This window comes from Primulina huaijiensis, chromosome 4 (assembly GCF_012295235.1).
Source record: "Primulina huaijiensis isolate GDHJ02 chromosome 4, ASM1229523v2, whole genome shotgun sequence".
Classification (NCBI taxonomy): Eukaryota; Viridiplantae; Streptophyta; class Magnoliopsida; order Lamiales; family Gesneriaceae; genus Primulina; species Primulina huaijiensis.
Genome location: NC_133309.1, coordinates 3,787,726 through 3,811,124, shown reverse-complemented (window position 1 = coordinate 3,811,124; position 23,399 = coordinate 3,787,726). Strand labels below are relative to the sequence as shown.

General features: G+C 37.5%; 1 protein-coding gene across 2 annotated transcripts; it reads left to right on the top strand.

Annotated features, from left to right (window-relative positions):
- The first annotated feature begins 3,009 nt into the window (after positions 1-3,009).
- Positions 3,010-18,404, top strand: LOC140975261 (uncharacterized). 2 transcript variants are annotated; one of them, XR_012174922.1, is made up of 8 exons: positions 3,010-3,359; positions 6,718-7,454; positions 8,013-9,337; positions 10,017-10,922; positions 11,003-11,084; positions 11,857-11,904; positions 17,892-18,197; positions 18,275-18,404. XR_012174922.1 is itself a non-coding variant. In XM_073438873.1 (7 exons), the coding sequence occupies exons 1-7, from the start codon at positions 3,089-3,091 to the stop codon at positions 18,093-18,095; spliced, it is 3,573 nt and encodes a 1,190-aa protein (XP_073294974.1). In that variant the 5' UTR covers positions 3,010-3,088; the 3' UTR covers positions 18,096-18,404. The 2 variants fall into 2 exon arrangements, 1 of the variants encoding a protein (XP_073294974.1); XM_073438873.1 differs by having other exon boundaries at positions 17,892-18,404.
- Positions 18,405-23,399: the final 4,995 nt, after the last annotated feature.

Below are 23,399 nucleotides of genomic sequence, written 5' to 3'. Positions count from 1 at the left end.
CAGACTAATTTTTCTTTAATCTTTTATCTATACACATTTATTGAGGGGGAATGTCGAATTTAAATGGTTAACTGATAAGACAATAGTCAGTTGGTCATTAGCTGAACTGACTCAGTTTTTAATTTATTACTCAGTTACGGACCTAACTGATCTTATAAAATAAGTTAACTGATTATTTGATATACATTCTATATTAAGGATGTGACTGTTAAAATTATGCATTAATTGATGTCTTTCACTGAATAGTGATTTGAAACGTGGATCCTTGTAGTCCATTTAACTTCTACACACGTTTTCATCACACGTACACACGATTTTAGTCATTTATCTTGGACTGACACGTGTCCCTAAAATTTGAACAGTCACAAACATATGTACTTCAACCCGCTTCATTTCAGTTCTTCTTTTAGGCGCATCAAAACTTTCAGAGCAAATCGAATACACAGAGCTTCTTCTTCTCACAGATAATCAAGCTATCATCAAGGACGAGGCTATCAAGGATGTATTTCTGAAGCTCGAAGCAGCCGGCCTGAAGACATTTCTGGGATTCTCATCCTAAGAAATCTATCCCAAAGAGATTCAAGATTTTTATGCTAATAGTTTTATCTCTGTTGATGGCAAGATCACTACTACCATCAACAGTCAACTGCTGATTGTTGAAGGAGACTCCTTCTGCAATCTTTTCCAACTGCCGTCTGATGGCTTGGACAACATTTATGATGTGAAAACTTCTGATGTGGAGGAGATGCAGACACTCCTATCTGCTGATGGGCAGAAAATCAAGGTTTCTGACGCCAAGAAAAAACTGAAACCAGAAATCTAGTTATTGGCCGACATCGTGGCCAAGGGGCTACTCGTCAAAGCAGGCTCTTTTACTGCTCTTACCTTGGAAAAGTTCCAAGTGATGTCTGCCATCATGGCTGATAGAAGACTGAAGTGGTCAGCTATTATCTTCAACATACTCAAGAATATGTTTCAGTCCTCCAAACAATCCAAAAGATTTGCAATGCCTCTCAGCTATCTGCTAAAAACCAAAAGCTTGGTGGGTGATTATTCTGAGAAGTCATCCAAGGTAAAAATATTCAATGCGAAAAATGTTCAACCACCAAAGCTCAAGCTAGACATATCTCCTGAACAGTTTATTAAAGTGAAGAAAGAGATTTGGACAAAGGAGGCTCCCAAAACAGTCAAGAAGACAGTCCAGAAGAAGAAAATCAAAAGGAAACTGATTGTCAGTGAAACTAATTCTGAGAGAAGTCCATCTCCGAAGATTGCAAAGAGCCCAGGACTTTCAAAACAAAACCAACAACTGTTTTGGAAGCCATTCTAGCTGAAAGACTACAACTGACTGGAGCTGAACAGTTAGAAGATTCTTTTGTTTTTCATTCTTTGTACGAATCTGTACATTCAAAGAGTTAACAATAAAAGATTATTTTATCTACCCAAAGAGTTCAGTTTGATCAGTTCGTATTTTTCTAAGTTTTGTCAAACACCTAAAAGGGGGAAATTGTTGGAAACTGAATTTCGGTGGTTTGACAAATTGATCTAAGTTATTGAACAACTGATCAAGATAACTGATCTAAAAATACGCAAATTATTGGTTGCCTAACTGAAGATTATTGCGCAGAAAATCAACAACAACTGAACTAAGCTAACTGAATATTGTATTCGACTGAATGATCAGTTGGGAACTGATCAGTTACCCTACAATCAGTTGAGAGCAGTCAGCTTATAATATCGGCTTTATCACAAATGATAAAACAACTGAACACATCATCAGTTAAGGAATGTAACTATCAACCGACAGATTGTACAAAACCAAGACTGCAACTTTTAGTGGGAACGCCGCATTTCAGCAATGCAACAGTATATTACTGTCAGAAGAATTTTGACATGGCAAACAATGGATATAAAGTTTCAAATCACATTCATTGTTATCGATGGAAGCAAAGACTATAAATAGCCGAGAAGAGCAGCGGAGAACGAAGCTACTCAACCTAACGATACTCATAATCAATCAAGCTGTTACTCTGCTGAAATCGCTTCAAGATTTCTGTTCATATTCAGAAGATTTCAAAGCTCACGCTCAACATATAGATTCATAGCATTCAAGGTTAAAATTTGAGCTTACAAGCACAAACACTTAATGTTGTATTATTCGATCTATAGAGATCAGTTGTGCTAAGTAATTTCAGTTCAGTCGAGTACTGTAAACTGTATCGAAACTAAGAGTTTCAGTTTGACATTATTAAGTCCAAAACTAAAGTGGATATGTACAATTGTTTGTATTTGATCATAGTCTTTTAGTGAATATCCTATCTTCTAGATAGAAGGGGTGACGTAGGAGTGTTTGAAATCTCCGAACATCCATAAATATTGTGTCTCTTTATTTCAGTTATATTCTATATGTCAGTCATTTTATTTCCGCATTTTCACCAGTTAACTGATTGACATCGACAAACAAGATTCTCGAGATCAGTTTATCACTAAACTGACTCATCAGTTGAAAAAAGAGTAAAATTGTCAAGTGTTTATTCAATTCCCTTCTAAATACTTCACCACCTCTCAACCATTCTATCATATATATTGTAATAATAATATATTTTACTCTATATTAAACTTGAGGCAACTATAGTAATCAATGTAGTCTATTAATATCACTCATACAAATGACAAATTACATATATANAATTTGTTTTCATGTATATTATATTATTAAATATGAGATCCTTAAAGTAACTATTTTAGAGGACATCAAAATATTTAATTTCATAAATTCTTTTCCGATCATACTAAAAACCTATTCAAGACACTCCATATTTTATATAGAAAAAAATATAAACAATTTTTTTTTTTAATATAAAAAAAATCGAGCAATTTTTTTTAAATTAAAAATAATTTATTTAATATTATTTGATCAAAGTAAAAATAATAATAACACATATAACTCGTGCGGAGGAGTGGCTTGTGCCAGCTTAGCCGGTAGATATATATTGTCGAAGAATTAAATTAAAGGCGGAATAAAACAAAATCCCGATAAACAAACGCACCTACCTCCGGACAGCGACGGGGGCTTCATCGATCCGCCATGATTGAAGCTGAGCAGCCGCTAAAGAGGCAAAAGTTGCTCTCCCCACGATCGTCTCATCCATCCCCACCTTCAGCTCCTCCGCCGCCTCAACCACCTCCACCGCCAACGCCGCCTCCTATATCTCCGGACGAGATACTACAGAGGCGCAGAAACAAAGAAGAGATTCGTGATGTTTTTGAGTGCTACAAGCAAATTAAGTTCTGCATCGATCACAAGGATAAGCGTGAGACGGAAGAAGCCTACCTTTGTCTCATCTCTGCAGCGAGAGGTTGCAGTTGCACTTTCTCTATGCTCGCTTAATTAGTAATACGATTTTCTACCGAAATGGGGATTTTTTTGGGCTTTTGGGAAGAATTTCATTCCTCGTTTCAACTTGTTTATTTATGAATCTGTTCTGTTATTTGTCTTTTTTTTTTTGCTTAGGTTATTGTAGAAAATAACGAATACTAAATTGCCTTTTTTTGCTTTAGATTTGGTTAAATTGAAAAGAGTTTTGGTGTAATCTAATATAGTATTTAGCTTCTTTCTTTTGTGGAATAGGACAATATAGGGGATTTTGGATACGGGGCATGGTTTTTAATTGCTTGGCATACACAATTTTTTGAACAAAAGCGACTTGGTTTTAGGCCACAAAAAAAAAAGAACAGTGTATTTTTTAAGTTGACGACCCCCTCCAGAAGTTTGAATTTACGATTCTTAATCTAAGCTTTTCCCCCCGAAGCTTGTAGGTACAACGAAGCTACTCAATTTGGTTAAAAATGGCCTATTTTGAATCTCATTCAGTTGGGGAACTAGAAAATTTGAAAGTGTGGCGGTGGAAGATACGATATCTGAATTCAAGTACTAGGTAAACTTGAATAGTGTGAATAGCTGAAGAATTCCACAGTAACCTTCGTCCAAATTGAGACCAAAAATGGGATTTTTCTCTTCATTATAAGGAAATTCCTTTATGAGACAAACAAAAACTTTGATCCAGTAATGATTCTCAAGTTGCTGTAACAGAATCAATTTATTATCTAGCATCTTGGAGGAAATTTTGGTACTTGCATTAAGAAAGACAATATGTACTGATGTTTTAGCCAGCTGAAGGTTCAAGTCAGCTCGTAAATGAATCTATGATTATGGAAGAATAGAAAGGGGGAATGTTTTGTCATGTTTGAGGCAGCTGAGGCTTGCTATGTATATTTGGAAGTGGTCCATGGATTATCGTAGTCTTTGCTGAAGAAATTGAGTAGGAGAGTGATAACTCTATAATTCTTGATTGTTGCGACAATAATTTCATCTTTTCTTTCTTTTAGACTTGCCAATTCCAAATAATTTAAATAGTTTTAAAGAACTTGAAGCCACTAGTAGGTGAATATGAAGTATTTAGAAAAGTGTATAGTTGTATGTGGAGAACATTGGTGTGCCAAGCTTTGATGCTTGCGAACATGATATTCAATAAGATTCCCGTTACTATTTTTTTAAAATTGAAGTAATAACTTGTGGCTACATAATAAACTATCTGTGAAGAAATTAGATTAAATTCTTATTGTTAAGTGCATCGAAGAGACTTTGGCGGCAGCAGTTGTAGCTTTCCAGGCATTTTAAATTATTATTTTTAGCTGCAAAAGTTCAACCTTCTCGGAAGTAGCTTTTGATGGGTTTAGTTACTGAATCTTTAGGGACTAATTACTGGAGTAAATATAATTGATGGTGAAACAATTGGTAAAACCTTTGAATTTGTTGTAGGACTAGGTGTCATCCAGACCTTATGTTACAGATCCACATTCAAACAGCATACCAAACCTCTTTCGAGAGTTAGGAGTTGGAATGATAATGAATTACAAGTCCCATGATAAACATGTGTAATCTTATGATGCTACACTAGATAGTCTAGTTCATAATGAAACCCAAATAGCCAATCAAAGTCGGGCCATGACAAAATGTGCTAATTTCCATTCAATCCAACAGAAAGAAGAATTTCAACTTTTAAAAACAAAACACAGATGAAAACAGCCTGATTCGGTGAGCATTATCCGAGTAAATAAACTCAGCCAAGGGGTTATCCCTTTTACAAGAAGAAAGACTCTCCCTCTCCTTGCCCTAACCCAAATCTAGCAACAAAAAAAAAGATTGATTCCCTCGAGCCAACTCTAATCTCATATGTATCCTTTTTCCCGCTTCCCAACCTTTCCCGCTCTTCAAGTTAACATTTCAAAAATATTTTGGCCAAATAAGACGACATTAGCTTTCTAGGCCCAACTTATCCATAACAATACCGCCCCTTGAGAAGTAGCCTTGTACTCAAGGCTGTAGCTAGAAACCTGAATTTTGTGGTTTCATCATCCTTCTGAGTTGTCTCTTTTTAAGCTCTATGATCTCAAAAAACCAATAATTTCCATCCTTCCTTTCAGTTGGACTTGAGGTTCGTTTAAAACCAAGTCGAATACTCCAGTGCTCTAGCTTTTTAGGCCAATTTAAGGAGGATTCATAGTTATTAAAAGCATGTGCCTGGCTGCGCCTAGGCGACAGACCCAGTCAGGCACACCCATTGCGCAGCACTTGAAACAAACGCGCGCCTTTGCCCAGGCGCGAGGCATCCTAGAGGCGCATAAGCGTGACCTTTAAAGAAGTTGACTGATATTTTGTAAGTAAATAAAAATTAACTCGAACCCAACTGATTTGAAGCCTAATTAGCAAAGCTTATGGCTATTTTATGATTAAAAAAAACCCTATTATCACCCATTTATGCAAGAATTTTTTATCAGAAAGTTCAAGTCCTTTGTGCAAACTTTTACTTTTATCTTCCCCCTATGATGATGATATAGTCGAGGAAGATGAAAAAGAATTTGATGATTTAGATGATATTGTAATCCTCATTGCAAACTTTTACTCTAATTTCTTCTACACTCATGACTCACCATGGTTTTCAAAGATGATTATGATAATATAGTTGAGGAGGATGAAAATGAATTTGATGATTTAGTTATTTGAAGTTTTTTCTTAATATACTATGAATCGATGACTTACTAATGAATTTTAGATCATTAAAGTTTTTTTTTCTGGTTATGATTTACGCTACATTATTTGTTAACAAATTTTTAGTTATAATGTCTGCTATCTTTGTGAAAAATATTTAATTTATGTAATATTATAGATTTATAGTATAAATCACTTTATATATATTGAATTTTAAAATTTGTGCTAAATGTGCTTTACTTCGATAAAGCGTGCGCTTCGTCTTGCGTCTCAGGCTCCAGGGTACTCTAGCACTTTAGTGCGTCTTGCGCCCTAAATAATTATGGGAGGATTGGTCATTGGTCAGCAGATTTAATAACATGATCAATGTGCTCGAATCTTCTGATTCCACCTAACAAATTCGAGGGAAATGTAGCAACATCACCCCAAACATGAACAGCTAGAACATTAATTTTGGAGAAATCATCAGTCTTGATTCCTCCGCCCTCCTCTGTAATCGCCTCCCCATATGTTTATTGATGTTCATTTTTAATGTTAAACCAAGACATTGCCTGTATTTCTGTGATAAAATATATCATATATTTTGTCTCTATGGTATTTCAGTATGCTAAAGTTATGTTGCTGCGTCTTTTCTGGGATTTGTGATTACAATGAGGTATTTGCAGGTGGCACAAGTGTACAACGCTTGTTAGCGAATTTCATTCCGCGCTATGCATCATATTGTCCTGCTGCTCTTGAAGCTGCAGCGAAGGTTGTCATCAGTATCCATAATAGGTGTTTCACTGTAATAGAAAGGGGAGAAGATGTTGATGGCGTTGCTTTTGAGATTTCTAAGGCCTGCATTTTAGGTCTAGTTGATATATGTGAAGCTGCTGCCTCAGAAGCTTCAATTTCTCCTGTTATTCAAGGAATATGTTCTATTGTGTTTCTCAATGTATTTACTTTCTTCATATCCTCATTTGAGGGGCAGCACATATTTCAAATTGTTGACCAGAGAATCTTGAAGATTCATGATGTTGCAGAATCTTTTTTTGAGTTCAAGAGGGAGTTTTTGGAGGAAGATAATTATGTGTTGCTTAAGCTATCCAAGTTACGTGCTCTTTGTTTTTCGAGGATTTTATCCAATCACCCTAAAAAATCAATTACCTGTTGTTTTGAACTTCTTGAATGTACTGAATCAAAGGAGTCACAGAAAGGTGCTTACTTTTTAAATCAGTTGACAATTGGACTGAATGATTTTCGCATTGATTGTCTGGATGAGAAAAACGGCAGAAATAAATTAGCAGTGGATACCTCAGAAGCAAAATGTGGAAGCAAGCATCTTAATGATTTTTCTTCTTCAAATGAGCACCTTTTTTCAAATGGCACAGCAATTTTATTGAAGAACTGCTTGTTGGGACTGGTAAGGCTTATTAATTATAGCATTTCATTGCCAGATGGCATGCCTAAAGATTTTTTTTGGTGTAGTTTAGTATTGTCCTCCTGTTGGTTATCTATTTATTCCACCTGATTCTGGTGAGAGATACTTAGATTGTGAAATGAATGTGCTATTTAGTTGGGCTTCAAATGCTCATTCATTTTTTCCGTGTCCTGCATGACTTGGTATTTACAAATTCACGTGCTCACTGAAGCCTTAATATGCCAAACTATGTAACAATTTATTCTTACACATTCTTTCATCTATGTCAAATTTTCATACATTTATTATTAGAATAAATGTGCATTGAGGTGTTCTAATGCAAACTTGCTTCCATGGTCACTTAAACTCACGAGCCTGGTGTAAATAAAATTTCCAGCCAAGTCTGTTACTGCATGACATTTTATTTTAGTTTTTACTCGATAATACTTCTTACTACTCCATGTGATGGACGATTTGGAATAAAAAAACTCGTCATTTAGAAAGGGACAAGGGCTTCGAGGTTTGGCTGTTGCATTTACGTTGTTGTTGTTCTTTGTACAGGTTTTTCGCAAAGATCCTTCATATAGACGTTGGATTTTTTCTAGGTACAGAAGGCTATGTAATTCTGCATCTCCTGAAATTGTTACGTATGTTACTTCAGTTTTAGAAGGAGTATTTAAATCTTTTCTGCAGCAACTCACATCCGAAGGCAGCCAAGTAGATATTGAGGAAGATATATCTGGTTCATCCAAGTATGTTAGTCAGCACTTGGCTTCTGGAATATCTAGCCAACAAGGATCTCCTTCTGTAGCTTCTGGGAGAGATTGTCCAGAAAAAGGTGTAGGCATCCATTTGAAAAATCGTAGTGTGATGAAGTCAGGTATTGATCTTATTGAAAGTGGAGAATCAAATTCTGAAGATATGTCAAATGCTAGAAATTTTGTTGTGGCAATGGAATTGCACAATCATCAAACTTTCTCCCCTAGAGAGAGAACACCAAGGGAATTCAGAAGTAATTCACTCAATGGAAGAATCCATGGCTTGCAGACGGAGAAGAGCCCAATTCCAAATTTGGACTGCTCGCCAACTGCTTTCAGATCCTCCACAGGAACTTCGAATTCTTCGTTTGAATCCCCCAAACATGATATCCCTGTGCCACATACTTCAGCAAATCATTTGACGCGGTGCTTGGATGGAGACCCAGATGCCATGGATGTATTTCCAGCTTCAAAACAACTCTGGTTGGGATCATTAGGTCCTGATGCATCTGAAATGCTTATAAGGTTTCTGTTCGAGAAGTTCGGTCCTATAGGTCAATTACGGTATTTTCAATATGAAGGGTATGCTTTGATTGAATACAGATACATTATGGATGCCATAAAGGCTAGAGAAGTAATGAGAGGACGCACCCCTTGGGGTGCACCCCTCCAGATAAAATTTCTGGATACAGGTTTAGGAACTCGAGGAGCGGTAAATAGTGTCTCTGTTGGTTCTAGTTGCCATGTTTACATAGGAAATGTTAATAGCAAATGGGCCAAGGATGAGGTGTTGCATGAACTTAAGAAAGTTCTTCATAAAGGCCCTCTCGTGGTTACTGATCTTAGTAGTGAAGGTGCATTATTAATGGAATTTGATTCACCAAAGGAATCTACCGTCGCCATGGCTCATCTGCGATGGAAACGCAAGGAAAATAGTAATTTTATCCTTCCTCCTTCCAGTTTATGTCCAGCCAATTTGATGGTGAATGTTGAAGGTGCAAGGCCTGCTTCTACTTCTGTACATATGGATACAAGAAACAATTATTCTGCTAATAGTATGATTGGATCACCTCATGCTCAGAATGTATTTGAGAAGCCTTACGACAGTTACATGACAAGGACATCAGGGTTGTCTTCTTTACCTTTATTTATGTTAAAATTTGATGCATCTTACCCCAAGATCCTGTTGAGATTTAGAATCATATTCATGTTCCTTGAGAGTAACTGGGACAAATGGACAAGTACGAATGAACACAATTTGCATTAATATTTCACTTGTAGTCTTGTAGGCTTCTCATTTGTGCAGATTATGAACATTGTTCTGTTGATATTCTGTCTGTTGTCTGATAACTGTTTCATCAGTCATCAGTCTTGATATCCATTTTTTTATTCAATGCATACGTCTGATATAAAGTGCAGTTATTTTCCACTACTTGGGAAATTCTTTTAATTTATATTTTTATGCTGCTTATGTCTAATTGGTCTTCTTTTTTCTCTCTTCAACAAATCCCTGTCTTTATTCAATTTTGAATCTCTATATTTTTTGGAGATAGGCATCAACTTATCATTACATTTGGAGCAAGTTTGACATGAGGTTTTTGGAAGAGTTATATTAAACTAAATGCCACTCTACATAATATAATAATCTCTCGTCCAATATTGTTACTTAAGGCAACTTTCTCTGAAGTTGTGGTCTTGGAGGTTCATGATTATGAATTACTACCCTCTTTCAATCATCCTTTCATGTATGTAAAGAACCATTTTTACTTCACCTTTATCTTAAACTTTACATCTATGTTTTGAACAGGAATCGGGGAAAGCATCATGGAGCTTCTCCCCCAGTCAGATCAGATAACAATGCTCTGGAGCTTACATCACCAAGGACTGGTCAAGAAACTTTTAGACCAATGATGCAAAATGTGCATCCATTCCAAACAACTTGGACTGATTCAGGAATGCTCGAAGTTGGAAGATTTTCTACTGCCAAACAAACATGGATGTGTGGAAAACCGGAAACTGGGATATCTTCTGGGCAAGGAAGCATGGGACCCATGCCCACCCAAAATCAGGGACCACCAATTACGCCACCACAGCTGGTTCAGTCATCTACATTTGTTCGACCTTCATATGCACCACCAAATAGTATGTGGGATGCACGTGGGTTGGGTCACCATCTGCCTCCAAATCCAATTTCTTGTGTAACACCTGCCAATGCTCATGGTAGTCTGCAGGCTCCACCTTTTTTACCTGCTTCTGTCACTCCGAGATCAAAAATACAAGGAAGTTCTATGCCTCCATTTGATCAGATGTATACTGTTCCTGTTGTTCCTCCTCCTTTATCATCTTTGCCTCCTCTTACTAACGTGCCCCCTCCTTTGCCTCCTCAGTCCGATTTCCGGCCTCCATTGCCTTTTTCATCTGAGTTTCGGCCTCCATTGCATCCTCAGCATGAACTGCGGCCACCATTACCCCCAACACCTCCGCCTCCACCTCCTCCACCTCCTTTCCAACCTCCTCCACTACCCCCTCCTCCAAGTTCCCCCCCTCCACCTCCACCATCTGACTCGCTAAATGGTGGAGGTTATAGATTGTGCCAGAAATCAACCTGGCAGGGGATCTTGAGTAAAAGTGGTGTTTATTACTGTACTTTGCTTGCACAAAGAGTAGATTCTGATATTTGCAACTATTCAACTGATGTTGCTGAGCCTGCTGAGTAAGGATTTTGGTCTTGTTTTGATAATTTTGCTTAAGAAATGCAATTTCTGATGATTTTCTCTTGATGCATCTGCACAGATGGCCTATTAAGTTAGACATGACAAAGCGGACAGATTTTCGTCATGTGAAATCAACATTTTCTAGCTCCCCAATTCACAGAGTTAGTTCAATATTGTCCTCACACGCCTTTTTTCATTGTGCATATGTGTGCAATATCTCGCAGACCCAATGTTTGTTCAGTCCTTTAGCAGTACCTCACAATTTGTTTATATAAGTTCACTTGTCTCTGAAATTTGCGCTTACTTTAATTGTAGCTCTGATTTAGCAATACCCATTTACGTCAAGGTTGGAAACCAATGTGTCTATTCACCAAGCTTGCTAAGAGCTCTGATTTGTCATAAATAATTTGTGAAGCAAGGTTTGGACTCTTTATGGATGTATGAGATGATTTACAAATTGTCAGTCTCAAGTCTCAAGTCTCAAGTCTCAACCCATCCATCAACTGCAAAGAGCTCTGATTTCATATCCATCCCGAGGCTTAGTTTTTCCTACTGGACATTATTTTGATCCTGCTAAATGATTTGTAATTTACCAATACCCAAATTTTCTCCGCCAGCCTCTTAAGTGACTGCCCTTCTTCCACCTATTCTTACATGTTTCACTTAGCACTTTATGCCCTTATCCCATAGAATTTATGCCATTTGAATCCACCTGTAATTAGTGGTTTTGAAGCCCTAGTTTTTTCCATTCCCAAAACTGGCCCCCTCTTTTAAATTTCAGCACGTGTTGCATAGAATTCATCTGAAAGTTCAAAATGTGCTCATCTTGCTTCCGAAGTATTAACATATGGTATCTAGTACAAATTTTAGTTATATGCTTTTACATATTTAAACTGTTTAACAAACTATTGATATTAACTTTAATCGTGACAGAGAGAGGTTTGCTGGCTGCTTCCTTCCTCTCAAGAAGATCACAAGGGGGTAAGTTGGCCTTCTGATCAATTTCATTTGCTTTGTTCCTTCCCACTGTGAGACTTGACCCCTCATATAACGCAAGCATGCAAGTGGAACTTTTCCTAATTTTTTTGTTTTTTTTGTTGTAACATTTATCCCCGCAAGCACAAATTGACCCTTACCGAAATAATATTTTTCTCTGCTAGAAAGATACTGTTTTGTGATGCTGGTTGGTAACCCAAAAGTAATGTCATGATTGTCACTGGTTTGGCAGTATTGGGAAATTTCCTATTCTAGATTTGGTGGGAATGGCACTCTCTTGTTTGCCTGGTCCTAACTAGGTGGATGATTTCAAGTGCAAATTTGTCTACTCCATTGTAGTTAAGGTCTGAATCTGGGTTGGACTCATTTAAACTGGATGTTAAATTCACATCTCTTTTCTTATTATTATTATTTTAGAAGTTCTGTAGTAGGATATTTTTGTTGAATAGCTTGGTGAAAAAACATTTTGTTCATTATTGCAAGGTTGATTACAATAGTGTTTGTTTTAAAAAAATTTAACCAGTTTATTGTTCCATTTTCCAGATAACATATTTATTATTTGGTTCAGATAGAATCTTGTTGAACTAGAACACCTAGATTAAATTACCAATCAGATTTGATTACTTGAATTTCAAATCAGACACCCTTGTCGGCAGATGCAAAGCCGTAATCAATCGCATGTGATTGAGGGAGCATGTAGATTTTCTATATATATATTTTTTAATTTGAAGATTCCAACCGAGCAATCCAAATTTGAAAGCTTATTGTGTTACTTGAAAGAGGTAATTGAGGGAATGAATCTTCTCTTCTATTGAGATTGCCTTTATAGTAATTTACAGCATAATTACAGCCCAATATCAGGGATAGTATCACTAATTTAGAGGGAAAGAATATCATCCTAAAATTAAAAACTACCTAAAATAAACTTGACAACTAGCTAATACCTATTTATCATATTTACTTGATTTACAGCTCAAACCTTCCTTAAATAATCCCTATTCTCAACACTCCCCCTCAAGCTGGTTTAAAGATGTCTTCCATACCCAGCTTGCTCACTAACCATTCGAATTGTCTCTTGTGTAGTCCCTTCGTAAGTAGATCAGCTACTTGTTCCTTAGTAGAGACATAGTCCACACAAATCACACTATTGTCTATTTTTTCTTTGATGAAGTGCTTGTCGACTTCCACATGCTTTGTGCGATCATGCAGTACTGGATTATGTGCAATTGAAATTGCTGCTCTATTGTCACAGTGCATCTTCATTGGCACTGACTCTGAAATCTTCAACTCTAATAATAATTTCTTAATCCACAAAACCTCACAAATTCCCTGTGCTAAGGATCTGAACTCGGCTTCTGCGCTGCTTCGAGCTACCACATTCTGTTTCTTGCTACGCCAGGTGACTAAATTGCCACCCACAAATGAGCAATATCCCGAAGTAGACCTTCTATCAATTACACTTCCCGCCCAGTCTGCATCAGTATAGGCTTCAACTTGCAGATGTCCCTGACGTTTAAACAGAAGACCTTTACCTGGTGTTCCCTTCAGATACCTTAGGATCCTGTGCACTGCTTCGAAATGTTCTGACCCAGGCGAGTGCATGAATTGGCTGACTACACTAACCGGGAAGGCTATATCAGGTCGAGTGTGTGATAAATAAATGAGCCTCCCGACAAGTCTCTGATAGCGCTCCCTCTCCTTTACGGATTCTGTCCCTGCTGGTTGCAGTTTGACGTTGGGCTCCATAGGCGTCTCAGCCGGTTTACATCCTAGCATACCTGTTTCAGTCAACAAATCAAGGACATATTTGCGTTGATTGACAAATATACCTTCCTTGGATCTTGCAAATTCCATTCCAAGAAAGTATTTCAACACACCCAAGTCCTTGATTTCGAATTCTTTTGCAAGCCTCTCTTTAAGCTTTCCAAGTTCCTCGTAGTCGCTCCCTGTTAAGATGATATCATCAACATATACAATTAACACAACAGTTTTACCTCCCTTTGAGTGTTTGTAAAACATGGTGTGATCAGCTTGACTTTGAACATAACCAAGTCGCTTCACAGCCTTGCCAAACCGTTCAAACCATGCCCTCGGAGACTGCTTAAGTCCATACAGGGACTTCTTCAGTCTACACACCTTGCCAAGTCCAAACTTTGGTTCAAAACCCGGAGGGAGTCTCATAAACACCTCTTCATCTAGATCTCCCTTTAGGAAGGCATTTTTAACATCCAACTGATACAAGGGCCAATTGAGATTAACCGCAAGTGACAGCAGTACTCGAATTGAGATAATTTTTGCAACAGGAGCAAATGTTTCCTGGGAATCTATTCCGTATGTCTGCGTAAAGCCTTTTGCGACAAGCCTCGCCTTATATCTCTCTACACTACCATCCGCCTTGCTCTTCATTGTGAAAACCCATTTGCATCCTACTATCTTCTGATCCTTAGGTGCTTCAACAATTTCCCAAGTATCATTCTTCTTTAAGGCCTTCATTTCTTCGAACACTGCTAATCTCCAATCCTGGTCCTCTAGTGCTTCCTGAATGTTTCTAGGCACAACATGTTTCAAGATATTAGTAGTAAATGCCTTATGTGTTTCGGATAAATGATCATAGGTTATATATCTAGCAATGGGGTATTTGGTGCAGGTTCGAGTACCTTTTCGAAGGGCAATGGGAAGGTCCAGATCATTTTCTTGTGGGACAATTGGGGTTGGACTTTCAAGACTGACACTGGAAGGCTCAGGAATAACAGATAAAGGGATGTTTTTCTGTGGGTGAGGGAAAAAATAGGTACCTGGAGTATCCATAGTTCCTTTGCCCGGGGCTTCCAATGAAGCTTGTGCTGGAATGATTAATTCATCTCCGCTTTTTCTGAGGACATTTCTCCTAGAATAAACAATAGGTTCAAGGATATTTCGATTTTTTCTCATTCGTAGTATTTCCTTTTCCGACAGATCAATTTCACGGTCGACAATTGTGGATTCAGACTCCCCATTTTGTTCATTTTGAAAATTAAGAGGTTGGTCAATTACCAAATTTGGAAGAGGTTCGGATATTTCCCAAAAATTTGGTTCCCCTATATTATTCTCCCCCTGAATTAAATTTTTGGTAAAATATGGTTTTGTTTCCATGAAGGTGGCATCCATCGTGATAAAAAACCGTTTCGTGAGAGGATTAAAAAATTTGTAGCCTTTGCGATTTGCAGCATATCCTAAAAAAACATATTTTTCTGCCCTAGGATCCAATTTCGACCGGGATCTCTTAGGTATGTGAACATATGCGGTGCAACCAAATATTTTTAGTGGTAAATCCGAATTGATTCGAGATTCCGGAAAAAAAATTTTCAAACAGCCCAGCGGAGTGATGTATTTTAAAACTCGTGTAGGCATCCTATTAATTAAATATGCTGCAGTTAAAATAGCATCTCCCCACAGGTATTTTGGAACATTCATGTAAAACATTATGGCCCTAGCAACTTCAAGTAAGTGCTTATTTTTCCTTTCCGATACCCCATTTTGTTCTGGAGTGTCAGGACAGGTTGACTGATGTAATACGCCATTTTCCTTCAAAAAAGTCTCCACATATTGATTGAAATACTCTGTTCCATTATCGGTTCTCAAAATGCTTATTTTTGTTTGAAATTGGTTTTCAATCAAATTGTAAAATTCTTTAAAAAATTTTCCAACTTCAGTTTTTTCGCTCATTAAAAATACCCAACACAATCTAGTATGGTCATCTGTAAAAGTTACAAACCATTTTTTTCCAGATGATGTAGTTACCTTTGAGGGTCCCCATACATCACTGTGAAATAAGTAAAAAGGTTTTGATTCAAGATAAGGTTTAGAAACATATGTTCTACGTTGACTTTTTGCAAGAACACAACATTCACAATGAAAATCCAAGGGATTCATTTTTTTAAACAAGTCAGGAAACAAATGTTTCATATATGAAAAACTGGGGTGGCCTAAACGGCAATGCCAGACCATTATTTGATCACGAACAGAAAGGGAACTAATACTACTAAGCCCTTGAACAATTTTATTACCAGGTAAAATATTCTCGAAATAGTAAAGACCATTAACCATTCTAGCACTGCCAATCGTCTTCCCCGAGCTCCGGCTCTGAAAAATACAATGAGAGTCACAAAAAACCACACGACAGTTAGAGTCTTTGGATAATTTGCTAACTGACAAAAGGTTGCAGGTGAGTTTAGGTACATAGAGAACAGACTTAAGGTCTATTTTTTCAGAAATTTGGACCAAACCTTTTCCGGCAATAGGTGAAAAACTTCCATCTGCAACCCTAACTTTTCTATTTTCAGAACACGGTGAGTATAGTTTTAACAAGTTCAAGGAGTGGGTCATATGATCAGATGCTCCAGAATCAATTATCCATGGAGTAGAAATTCCGAAACCACAAGAAAAGGCATTTATTTCGTTACCTGTATGTGCCACCGAGACACTAGGAGCACTGGACGATGGATTAGATTTTATCAGTGCTAGTAACTGCTCCAGCTGCTCTTTAGTGATGGTGCTGGCAGCAGTCTCGGCCTCATTTGCAGTGGGAAAGGCACTGCCCGTTTTCTCCCCTGTTCTGCCCTTGAAGTTGGCAGGTTTGCCATGAATCTTCCAGCAGGTTTCTCGGGTGTGACGCGGCCTGTTGCAATAGTCACACCATACACTTGGTTTCTCCTCTAGTTTACGGAGGTTGGCAGCACCTCTGCGCATGTTCAGGCCTGTAGAAGCAAGAGCAGAACCTTCAACAGTAGCAGCAGGTCCCTTCTTGCCGAGCATAACATTCCTCCGGCTCTCCTCCCTCCTCACTTCAGAGAAGACTTCGCCAAGGGATGGCAGCGGCCTCCTACCGATAATTCTCCCCCTCACCTCGTCGAACTCAACATTGAGGCCAGCCAAGAACTTGAAGATACGATCATCTTCCACTGTTTTCTTGTGGTGCTGTCCATCTTCAGCATTCTTCCACTCATAAGCATCAAAAGTATCAAGGTCCTGCCAGATTCTCTTCAAGGAGTTGAAGTACTTGGTGACTGTTTCTTCTCCTTGCCGTAATTCACCAAGTTTGAGAGTCAACTCAAAAATTTGGGACTGATTCCCTAAATCAGAATACATCTGATTTATATTTTCCCATAGCTCATATGCCGTAGGAAAACACATATAATTTGTGCCAATCTCCTCTTCCATGGAGTTTACCAGCCACGTCATTACCATGGAATTTTCGGCATCCCATGTAGCATACATTGGGTCATCTTCTGACAGAGCTTTCTTGTCACCCGTTAAATATCCCATCTTTCCTCGGCCCCGGATATACATTCTCACCGACTGAGACCATCGCAAGAAGTTGTCGCCGTTCAGCTTGATGGTGGTTATTTGAACAGGGTGTGAATCAGAGGTTGTTTTTTGCAGATCTCTAGTCACTGTGGGTTGTGAGGAAGGCTGAGGAATGGTGGTGGATTCGCTAGAATGTTCTGACATGGTTCTGGCTTAGGTTAATGGCGCAGAAAATTCTGGGCAGAATGGGGAAGCTCTGATACCAACTTGAAAGAGGTAATTGAGGGAATGAATCTTCTCTTCTATTGAGATTGCCTTTATAGTAATTTACAGCATACTTACAGCCCAATATCAGGGATAGTATCACTAATTTAGAGGGAAAGAATATCATCCTAAAATTAAAAACTACCTAAAATAAACTTGACAACTAGCTAATACCTATTTATCATATTTACTTGATTTACAGCTCAAACCTTCCTTAAATAATCCCTATTCTCAACAGTGTTAAAATTCTGTCCATCTACTCTTTGACTCAAACTGTTGTGTGTGTTACCTGATATTTCACTCCTCCCTAGTTTTATATTAATGGTTACTTCAAGGGCTGTTAATGTTTGGAGTGCCCTTGTAGTAAAGGCTTATTTATCTTCACTCAGCAAAGTGATTGAATTGCAATTACATATTTTCAGTTTCAAGATTTCGTGTCATACTTGAAGCAGCGAGATTGTGCAGGAGTAATCAAAATCCCAGCTGCTAAATCCATGTGGCCTAGGCTTCTCTTCATTCTTCCATGCTCTCCTGATATATGTGACATGCTATGCATTCCTCCTAGTCCTTCACTTTGTTTGATTGGATTGGTTCTTCCTAAAGAAACGAATGCCGAGTTGGTATGATCCATGAAGTCATGCACACAAATAGATTCAATATTTAGGTGATGCTTCGGACAAGTAAGACAACTAGGAAATGTATTCCAGTCTTCGTTTCTACTCTATTCGGTAAGTATCTTATCTATGAGTAATAGAAATGAAATTCCTTGCAACGTTTTCTGCTAATTGAAAATGAAAAATTGCAGTGGTTGAGGTTAAAATCTAGAGTACATCAAAATTTTTATTTCAGAGCAGATTTACATCCCTGGGTTAGCAGAAACACAATTTTAGATTCTCAATAATGCTCAATGAAATGCAGTCAACTTCGAAGTCTTACTGAAGCTTTCTCCATTTTTTCAATTTTTGAGCAGACAGCTTTCCTTTATTTGTTCTGTCATATAAACTATGCTTAGAGAAGAGAGGAATATAATTTTATTGAATAAAATTTGGGTTGTGTTTGTTCTAGAGAGACCTTGGCTTCATCTACGTCCCCGTGTACGTTTTTTATATACAAGCACGCATAGCCTGATTTGTGAAAAAAAAAGAAAAGAAAAGAAGGGGTTGATTCAATGGATCATCTGCCATCAATGTCTTCAATTTAGTGTTCCGATTATAAAATCATTGTTTGAAGCATATGAAGTTGTCGTTTTTATTGATTATCTGTCATCAATGTCTTAAATTTAATTCGAGATTCGGGATCCAATTGTGACAAAACTATACCCCCGAATGAAAAAACAGAATACAATGTGTGTAAAAATATCTCATTTGTAAAAGACAAGGATTTTTCTTTTGAGCTTCTGCGTTGGTATAAATTTTATTAAATAATACACACATTACTTATTTTGGACAACACATTTGTCATATGAGAACATATTTGGCCTAGCATAAGCAGAGTTAGGAACATGTGAAGCACAATAAATTGGATTGTCGTTCAAATTTATTGTCTTTCCTCTCAATCTATTTGAAAAAATAATCTTTATTCGATTAAAAACATATGATCCCACATTTAGAATCATGTTTATTTTAACAAGTATTGGCCTATTTTTAAAAATAAAATTGGAGGGAAAATTATAAATTTATGTGTTTAACATAGAATTTACATATAAATTTTAAACAAACTTTTCATGGTAATTGTTATAAGTTCAGGGTCTGTGTCTATATGTTGAGATCTGAAGTTTCTATTCATTTTCTAAAGTTTGATTGCATATAGTTGTATATCATTATCAACAAATCGAGAATGTTTACAGAATTATTTTACACAAATGACATGTCGTCTCATAACTGATACAATTTATGCAAATCAAGGGATGTCTCATTCTTTGTCGTATTCCATTGGCAAGGTAGAGTTACTGATTATATATTACTTATTAAGAGTGTTAGGTTTGTAATGCTCAACATATGTGTGTATAAAACATTATATAACAATAGCAAAATAAAATCGTGAGTGTTTGTAAATTTGTGTTTTATCAGAATTAAGTGTTGTGTCAAATGTTACAACATTTATGAAAACATGCAGCGGAATATTAAAGTTTGTAGCACAAATGCACTTTAAATAACTAGATGGACAAGATTAAATTTGCACCAGTATAAATACTTGCACGGTGCTTCAGGACAAAAATTAATCACTAGAAAACCAAAACGTTTACACAAAAATCAATTACTAGTGATCTAAACAAAAATCAATTTTCTCAACACATTGAGAAAATAAATGCTTTCTAAAACAATCAACAATAATAAAACATAATTAAGAAAGCAAAACGTGATTCCGAAAAGCACGAGCAACTAAACACGATCTTCAGCCAACATCGTTACGAATGTTGTCTGTAGATGTTTGCAACATTCAGGGCAACACGGCGATCACCACTCTTCCAATCAGCAACGATTTCGTGAATTTATTTCTCTAAAATTTTCGGTTGCTTGAATTTTCTGCTTGGGAAACACTTTCTCTTTGATATCCAACCTCTTATTTATAAGCTTAGGTTTCATTAATAAAGAATTCTACACAATATGGAAATTAGAGTTTTGTTAGTCATAAACTCTATTTAAACAAGGATATCATATCTCCATTAAATCTTAGCATAATTATAACATTAAATACTATATAATCTAGAAAGGCAAAATCTCAATAAATATTAACCAAATCATATCAATCAAGGAAAATATAATATTCGGGAAATCATTTTAAGTTAAGATATTATAAATAGAGAAAATATATTTCCCTTTAATCTCTCCCTTTTTGCCCTTCTGGACAAAATGAGATCAAAACAATTTATCCTTTTTAGCTCAAGTTATCTCCCCCTGAATTCGAGATTTTTTCTCCCCCTGAATAAAATACGGTTAGCACGGATGTTGTTACTTTTGTTGGCAACACTTGTGACAACACTTGCAGAATTTCATTTATCATTTCGATTACTTCAAACATAGGGCAGAAGGACATAAAACATAGAAACATATATCAGAAAAACATAAAACCTAGAAACACATAAAACATAGCCATCTAATAGAAACATTTAACATAAACTCAAGCTCTTAAGCCTTTTCATCCGTGTCATTACTGTCTTTTGTCCCTGATGGACCAGCAGCAGGCGATCGTGTTTGATCACTACCATCTCCCCCTTTTTGTCCTGAAAGGACACCTACTTCTAGAAGTAGCTGGTAGTTTGCAGCCATATTTTCATAATAGGCAATATCCGCCTTGGCTTGCTCAATTTTGGACAGTGCGAGTGCAAGTTGATCCTGGACTTCAGTGGTTGTTAACAGTATGAATCCCTCGGCGGGAGAAGTGGCAGGAGCAGAGGCAATAGGAGGAGTGGGAGAGGCATTACACGGAAGATCAATCTTCCGGTTACCCTTAAAGAATGCAGGAGCAATCTTAAACGTGTCACTATGTCGGAGAGCTGTTCATCAACATTCCATACGAAACCTTGAGACACCAGCAGCCCATAGATCAGTGAGGGAAATGGGAGTTTCGATGCCCTGAGTCCTCCGACAGCATACTGAAGTACTGTCTTAAAAAACCAACTTTCCAAAATTAAATACTCATTTTCTACGTATGGAGTATAACACCAAAGCTTGCTGACACATTACTATGGTGGAATTGGTGGAAGGAGTCCAGTTTTGGAAGGCTGGCTTGTGAAGCACTGAATATAGAGAAGTCATATTCGCAAATGATAACCGCTGTGGATGAGCTGGGAATTTAGTAATGAGACCCCCGGTGATAGTGGATGTGACAACATGAATGTCATAGGGGAGTCCATCCTCATCTTCTGTCGGAGTCTGGTAGTGCAGGTTGATGGCATTAGCATTGAATTCATAAACTCTGTTTCGAACAAACACTTTTCCAAATTTTGCCGATCGTTCATCACATACTCCTGGTGATAAATTGGCGTAGAATTCCAGTACTAGTCTGCGGCAAGAAGGTGTGATGGCAGACACGGTGGAAATGAGTTGACGGTCATTGAGGAAGGAAACCAGATTGTGGCGAGCAAAGGCATCAAAGTCTATATTTTTCTCGTCGAGGAAATCTTTCTCGTTGAGGAAATCTCGATGCACATAAAACTGCCATTGGGCACCTGATGTCTCCGAATAAAATTGGGTGCTAAAGGCTGTAGTTAGATCGTAGTCAAGGAGATCAGTGTTGTCCGGAAGGTCGGCATCATCTGGCACAACACTTCCACTTTCAGAGGAAGCTTCCGTGCCTGCCTCAGGCATGTCATCAGTGCTTTTGGAGGATGATTAATGAGGCTATCCTCATCAGATTCGTGCACTATCTCAGGAGTGCGTTTGTCAGCAGACGGGGTTGGCGGCAGTCGTAGGGTTAGATTTTTTTGATTTCTTCAAATCGGCCAGGACTTGGGCTAGAGACACTTCGTCTTCATCAGACGAAGTTGGCCCCTTTTTTTCGTCCCGTGGACCTGAGTCAGAAGATTTTGAGTGTCTCACCAGTTGATGTGGAGGTGGATTTTGGAGCAGCTGTAGGCGTGGGCTTCTTATGAGCCACTATATCATAATCAACATTCTCAGAATCATCGCCTAAGCTATTATCTGGATCAGCAAGTGAAGGAGGCTCGGCCCTCACCCTTTCGGCGGAAATGCTTTGATGTAGTCAAATCAGGGTTGTACCCTGCTTGTCTCTTCGATCGGCGAACAGGTGGACGTGTTGGATTAAAAACCTGTATTATTGGTGGATTATCAACATCAACCGCATTCCTAGGCTCGCCTGGGAAAATTACTTTCAGTGGTGTGGGTTGTTCAGCAACGGGGACTATTTCCATAGTAGAAACTTCTGTAGGTGTTGCTGGATATGTTGTCTCTGTGGGAGCAACATCTTTCGTGTGACCCATTTCACTTCGTATGTCATGACGATCATAACCCTTTCTTGCCATTGGTTAACAAATGAACTTCAAATAAAGAGGAGTAGTAAGAAATCACAGCAACACTGGTGAAATTACACAGAGAGGGTTTCCGAAGTTTTGCAGAAAAATCATAAAGCGGATAATTTAATTTTTCAAAGCAACAGAGTGGATTAAGATATATGCACGCCCAATTACCTCAATGGTAACAAAATCAGGGTTTTAGCCAAATGGGTTTGTTGCTAACGGTAATAAAATAACGGGTGAAAAATAAACCGCCGCAAAAATATCCGTGGATGGTGAGGATAATTCCGTTCAAATTGATTTCAAAATAATTTCCAGAGATTGTAAACCCCATCGTAATAACACCACTGAAACCTCAGACACTTCACAGATTCGAGTTTTCGTAAAATTTTGATTTTCATCGAATTTTCTTTGTTGAAAAACTAACGTCCTGATGACACAACAATATTCACAATGTTGTGTTTATGCATGACCTATTTATGCCTAATAACAGAATGTAACATAAATAGAAACATGAAAGCAAATATGAGATATGTTTACACATGAAGTGTTATCACAAATGTTGGTGATTTAGATGCTTACTACATGAAAGAATTTTAAAACTTTGAAACTTGCATATTTGAGGCGTGACTTCGTGAGCTTCTCGCAACCGGCAGTAGGGATAACTCTTTACAAGAATACCGTTTTGATTCCAACTGTAACGTACCATAATTTTGAACATACTTAAAATTTGCGAAAAATAAAAATTTTTCTTAAATAAATAATTCTCCTTCAAAATGCCGTAAAAAAAATAAAATGCTTGAACAAATATTTGAAATTAAAACAAACTTGTAACATGCACTTGTTTAAAACAACATAAAGTAATTCGTTAAAATCATAATAAATGAGTTCAACGTGCATAAAAATTCTTTAAACTTAAGCGGTCCTCGGGTAGGGTTTAGTCCTCCGCCTAGTC